The sequence below is a fragment of the Henckelia pumila genome, chromosome 2, assembly GCF_033568475.1.
Source record: "Henckelia pumila isolate YLH828 chromosome 2, ASM3356847v2, whole genome shotgun sequence".
NCBI classification, from domain to species: Eukaryota; Viridiplantae; Streptophyta; class Magnoliopsida; order Lamiales; family Gesneriaceae; genus Henckelia; species Henckelia pumila.
The window spans coordinates 81,549,713-81,556,180 of record NC_133121.1 but is presented as its reverse complement, the minus strand read 5'-3'; the positions used below and the strand labels follow the sequence as shown (position 1 = coordinate 81,556,180).

At 38.2% G+C, this 6,468-nt stretch overlaps 1 protein-coding gene across 1 annotated transcript; it reads right to left on the bottom strand.

The window, feature by feature from the left end:
- Positions 1 to 427: 427 nt before the first annotated feature.
- LOC140877793 (uncharacterized) lies at positions 428 to 3,546 on the bottom strand. The gene is made up of 6 exons (XM_073281370.1): positions 3,321 to 3,546; positions 2,844 to 3,168; positions 2,240 to 2,351; positions 1,784 to 1,894; positions 1,400 to 1,519; positions 428 to 1,255 (listed from the first exon to the last, which is right to left on the bottom strand). The coding sequence occupies exons 1-6, from the start codon at positions 3,544 to 3,546 to the stop codon at positions 428 to 430; spliced, it is 1,722 nt and encodes a 573-aa protein (XP_073137471.1).
- Between the last annotated feature and the right edge of the window lie 2,922 nt (positions 3,547 to 6,468).

Here is a 6,468-nt window from a genome sequence, read left to right as displayed (position 1 = left end):
AAATTAATGCAAAGACTATAGAAACTTAAGAAAAATGAAAGGAAAATTTGGGTTGCCGCCCAAATAGCGCTTGGTTTATAGTCCTCAGCCGGACTTTCACCAGATTTAGGCCGGGTCTTTTAGCTATGTGCTCTCAGTACTTCGTACTTCGTTACCAAAATAGTGTTTAACCCTTTGCCCGTTAACTTGAATACCCTTCCATCTGTACACCGAAGCTCAATCGCACCATGCGGATACACCGTCTCCAAAGTAAATGGCCCAGACTATCGGAACTTCAATTTTCCTGGAAACAATTTATAACAAGAGTTAAACAACAGTACTTTCTGACCTGACTCAAAATCCCGAGGCACAATGTGTTTATCATGCCACTTATTTGTCTGCTCTTTGTATATCTTGGCATTCTCATAAGCGTCACTTCGGAATTCGTCTAACTCAACTTCAATTTCCTCAACTTCCCGGATGCTTCCAGATCCATGTTCAGCTTCTTGACAGCCCAAAACGCTTTGTGTTCTAACTCCAATGGAAAATGACATGCCTTACCGAACACTAACCTATAGGGCGACATCCCAATAGGTGTTTTAAAAACAGTGCGGTAAGCCCATAGAGCGTCATCCAGCTTGATTGCCCAATATTTCCGATTCGTCTTAACCGTTTTCTCCAATATTTGCTTGATTTCTTGGTTAGAGATCTCTGCCCGACCATTGGTTTGGGGATGGTATGCACACGCCACCTTATGTCTAACACCATACTTAGTGAGTAAGGTATTAAAAAGATTATTGCAAAAATGCGTACCTTTGTCACTGATTATTGCTTGTGGTGTTCCAAACCTTGTAAAAATATTCTTCTGCAGAAACTTTACTACAATACGAGCATCTTTAGTAGAGGTGGCAATTGCTTCCACCCGTTTCGACACATAATCGACTGCCAATAAGATATAAGTGTACCCAAAAGAAGGGAAAAAGGGACCCATAAAATCAATACCCCACACATAAAATAACTCCACTTCTAAAATATTTGTGAAAGGTAATTCATGCTTTCTACATATATTCCCCGTTCTCTGACACTTATCGCATGATTTCACTAAGGTGTAACTATCTCGAAACAGAATAGGCCAATAAAAACCAGATTGTATTACCTTAGCTGCAGTTCTTGTTGCTCCAAAGTGACCTCTATAGGGCGAGGAATGACATTGCTCTAGGATTTCTTGTGCTTCTTGACCCGCCACACATCGCCTAATTACTTGATCGGCACAACTCTTGAAAACATAGGGATCATCCCACAAGTAGAACTTAACTTCATGGAAAAATTTCTTTTTCTGATGTCTGTTCAAATCTGGAGGCATAGTATCACACGACAAAAAATTAGCAATATCAGAAAACCATGGAATAGAGGAACTTACCTGAAAAATATGTTCATCCGAAAACAATTCTTTTATGCTTTCTTCCTCCTTAACATCTCCTAGTTCCAATCTCGACAAATGGTCAGCAACTTGATTTTCACTACCCTTCTTATCTTTGATCTCAAAATCAAACTCTTGTAAAAGTAGAATCCACCTTATCAAGCGTGGCTTGACATCCTTCTTGGCAAATAAGTAGCGAATCGTTGCATGGTCAGTATAAACAACTACTTTAGTACCAATTAAATATGGACGAAATTTATCAAATGCAAAAACTACTGCAAGCATCTCATTTTTTGTAGTAGTATAATTTTGCTGGGCAACATCCATGGTGCGACTCGCATAATAGATGGCTCAAAATATCTTATCTCTCCTCTGGCCTAATACAGCCCCCACTGCATAGTCACTAGCATCGCACATCAGCTCAAAGGGCTCCTTCCAATCCGGCACAATCATGATGGGTGTTGTGATCAACGCCGTCTTGATCTTTTCGAAGACCTGCAAACAATCATCATCAAATTTGAATGTAGAATCTTTTTCAAGCAAATTACAAAGGGGTTTATTAATTTTAGAAAAATCCTTGATGAATCGCCGATAAAACCCCGCATGGCCTAAGAAACTTCTAATGCCCTTAATATTCTTCAGAGGTGGAAGTTTCTCAATGGCAACCACTTTGGCCTGATCCACCTCTAATCCATTTAATGACACTTTATGTCCAAGGAAAATGCCCTCTTGAACCATAAAGTGACATTTTTCCCAGTTAAGAACTAGACTTTTCTCTTGACATCTCTGCAACACAAGGGAAAGGTTATGCAAACAGTGATCAAAAGATGACCAAAATACTGAAAAATCATCCATAAATATTTCCATCACATCCTCCACCATATCTGCAAAAATAGCCATCATACACCGCTGGAAGGTCGCCGGTGCATTACACAAGACAAAAGACATTCTCCTGAATGCAAACATGCCATAGGAACACGTAAAAGTAGTCTTCTCCTGATCCTCCGGTGCAATAGCAATTTGATTATACCCTAAATAACCATCTAAGAAACAGTAATAACTATAACCAGCAAGTCTATCAAGCATTTGATCAATGAAAGGAAGTGGAAAATGATCCTTACAAGTAGCTTTGTTCAACTTCCTATAATCTATACAGACTCGCCAACCAGTTACTGTACGTGTGGAGATTAACTCATTATTTTCATTTTTAAGCACAATAATCTCACCCTTCTTAGGCACCACTTGAACAGGAGACACCCAACTACTATAAAAAATAGCATATATCACACCCGCATTTAAAAAATTTAAAACTTCTTTCTTAACAACTTCTTTCATAGCAGCATTCAACCGCCTCTGATGATCAACATAAGGAGTATAAGATTCTTCCATCAAAATTTTATGCATGCAGATTGTTGGACTAATACCCTTAATGTCAGAAATTTACCATCCTAGTGCAGTTTTTAAATTTCTCAAGACTCTCAACAACTTATCCTTTTCGACCTCAGACAGATGAGCAGAAATAATGACAGGACAAGTAGAATTCTCACCAAGGAATGCATAACATAAATGTGCAGGCAGTTCTTTAAGATCATGAGTTTCAGCAGATACCTCGGGTGCACTATGTTCCAATGTTTCAGATTCCTTAGTACTTACCACTTTTTCTTTCGGAGCTCCATCGAGGAATGCTTCTTGTTCATGTAGCTCCCAATATTCTTCCTTATCGATTGCCGCATTCGACACCAGACATCTTTCTAGTGGATCAGTAATTCCTGCACATGAAAAAATTATGAGAATCAATAATTTCAATGATTTTACATGTGCTTACCTCATTTGGTCCTCTCAGGGTGTGATAGGTGTTGAAAATCACAGCTTCACTGCCAACTCTGAGTGTGAGCTTCCCCTTATGGACATCTATTAGTGCTCTGGCAGTAGCCAGAAAAGGTCTCCCAAAGATCAAAAGAAGTCTCTTCATCTTCGTCCATGTCCAATATCACGAAGTCTGCTGGAAATATGAACTTGTCGACCTTCACAAAAACATCCTCCACAATACCCCGTGGGTATGTGATACTTTGATCTGCAAGCTGTAACGTGATGGTGGTCGCTCTGACCTCTCCAAGCTCCAAAGTCCTGTAGACAGAAAAATGCATTAAATTTATACTTGCTCCTAAATCACATAAAGCTCGATTTACTTTAGAACCACCAATAAAACAAGGGATAGTAAAACTCTCTGGATCCTTAAGCTTTTGTGGTAAATTTTTCTGCAGGATTGCGCTGCACTCTTCTGTCAGATTCACCACTTCATTGTCTTGCAGTCTCCTCTTCTTGGACATCACATATTTGATGAACTTGACATAATTGGGCATTTGTTCCAAGGCATCTGCAAACGGAATATTGATGTGTATCTTCTTGAAGATGTTTAGGAACTTGGAAAACTGCTCATCAAGTGCCTTCTTCTTGAACCTCTGTGGGTATGGAAGCTGTGGCTTGTACATTGGTTTTGATTCAGATTCTTTCTTGGGCTCTTCAACAATGATTTATTCAACCATCGGTTTTTCAACTTCCTTTACTTTGCTCTGATCCTTATCCTCTAACTTCTTACCACTTCTTAACTCCACCGATTTGCATTGCTCTTTTGGGTTCACTTCAGTATTACTGGGAAATTGTCCTCGATTCTGATCCTTCAAAGCAGTTGCAAGTTGCCCAATCTGTGTTTCCATGGATTTCATCATAGCCCCCAAACTGCACATATGTGTCTCCATGTTGTCCATTCGAGTCTCAATCCTCGACATCCTCTTGTTAGATTCATTGACATATGTAGCGACAACATCCTCCAAAGACGCCTTTCCTTCACCCTTGTTTGTATTGAATCTCGGAGGGGGATTCAACACATTTTTGTTGTTGGCATAGGAAAAATTTTCATGGTTACGTAAGCCAGGATGATAAGTATTGGGTGGAGGATTACCTCGATAATTTCCATAGCCTCTGGGATTTATGTACTGAGCTTCCTCAGGTGGATGAGATTCTTCTATGGCAACTGACACACCTGATGGATCTTCTATACTCACCTTATTTATCGCATCAACCTGTGTAGTCAACGCAGATAATTGTGTAGTGATGGAAGTGAGAGGATCAACACTGTACACTCCCTTCTTGACTCCCATGCGTTCAGATGGCCATTGATAGCTATTGATGGTCATTTTTTCTAGCATCTCATAGGCCTGAATGGGGTCCTTGGAAAATATGGTACCACCAGCAGCAGAGTCCATGGACATTCTTGTAGGCGTGTTCAAACCATTGTATAAAAACTCTATTTCTTCCCAATCTGCAAAATTATGATTAGGACAACGCCTCAACAAATCTTTGTACCTTTCCCATGCCTCATATAGCTGTTCCGAATCATGCTGATGAAAGGTGCTAATCTCAATCTTCAGCTCGGTGTACTTGGCCGGTGGAAAATACTTTGCTAAAAATTTCACAGCCATGTCCTCCCAAGTTGATATGCTTCCTAGCGGCAATGACTGCAACCAGCTCCATGCCTTGTCCCTGAGAGAAAAAGAAAACAAGATTAAACGTATTATATCCTCAGAAACACCATTCATTTTTACCGTGTCAGTAATCTCCAGAAAGGTGCACAAGTGTAAGTGAGGATCAGCTGTGTGCTTCCATTGAACTGGTTCTGTTGAACCATGTTGATTAATGCCGGCTTCAGCTCGAAGTTGTTGGCATTTATTGTCCCTCGAGCGATTCCAGAATAGTAAGCCTAGATCGTCGGCCTGAAATGATCTCTGATTGGCACCAAAGGAATTTCATTGACGTTTTCTTCAGCCATGTTCTGTTGTTCTTCTCTCCTTGCTCTGCTTAAAGCACGTGCGGTTCGTTCGATCTCTGGATCAAAGATTAAAGAATTCTCACTTTGAGATCTTCGCATAAATTGCAGTCAAGAATAACAGAAATTAATTAGTAACTTAAAATAAAATAAATAAAAGCTCTAAATTAAAACTTAGACTAATTGGTAACAAGACTAAACAAAATAAAAAATTACTCCCCGGCAACGACGCCAAAAACTTTTTGTGAAAAATACTCGCAAGCGTACGAGTGTCAAGTTTTAATAAAGTGATGAATCAAGTATCGTTCCCACAAGGAGTAAATTTAAAATATTCAATACTTGTAATTAAAATAGTCTTAATTTTATTTAGAAAATTAAACTTTAGAGATTTGATGACAAATTAAATAAATAAAGAAGTTTTTAAAACACGCGAACACACAATCCTTAAGAGATTATCAATCCAAGAGAAATAGTCTAGAGGTTTTGATTTCACCTGGTCTCGACAATATTCATTCTTAATTAATCTATTTTCATGAGTTCATTTCAATTAATAACCAAGAACACATAGATTATACTATTTACCTCTCCCGAGTATCAAATAGAGTGTATCAATTACAGATCAATTCCAATATCCCTATTAAGAATCTACTTGTAATTATATGTGTAAGACAATGTTCTTTCTAGGCTCTATTAAAATTATAAGCTCTCCCGAGACATATAAATAATTAATAGTATGAATTCTATCGATCCTATTCTAAATCCCCTCTCTCGAGTGCCGGATTCTAAATAAATATTACAAATCAATTTATGGCCAGTAAATTGAAAAAACTTTCAAAACTAGAATCACAATTAATTTAGAAGAACTCAATTCAATAAAATCAATAATTCATAAACACGTCTTAACCAGGCTACATCAACCTCTAGACTTAAAAAGTTTAGTTCATAGCAAAATTCAAAAAAACCCAAATCATGTTTAATAATTCAAACATAATTCAACAACTAAAAGAAAATAATAAATAAGAAATAACAAAGTCGTCGTCTTTCTTCCATGTTCGGTTGAAAAGCTCCGTCTTCGTTCCAAGCAATCTTCAAATCACGATCCAAAATCTCACCAAAAAAATGCTCTCCAAAAGTGTTGTGTGTATGGTGGCTAGATAACCTCTATTAGGTCTGAAAAAATCCCTTTTATACCCCCTAAGAATCGTCCAAAATAAGCCCAAAGATATCCCAATGTTTCCAATAT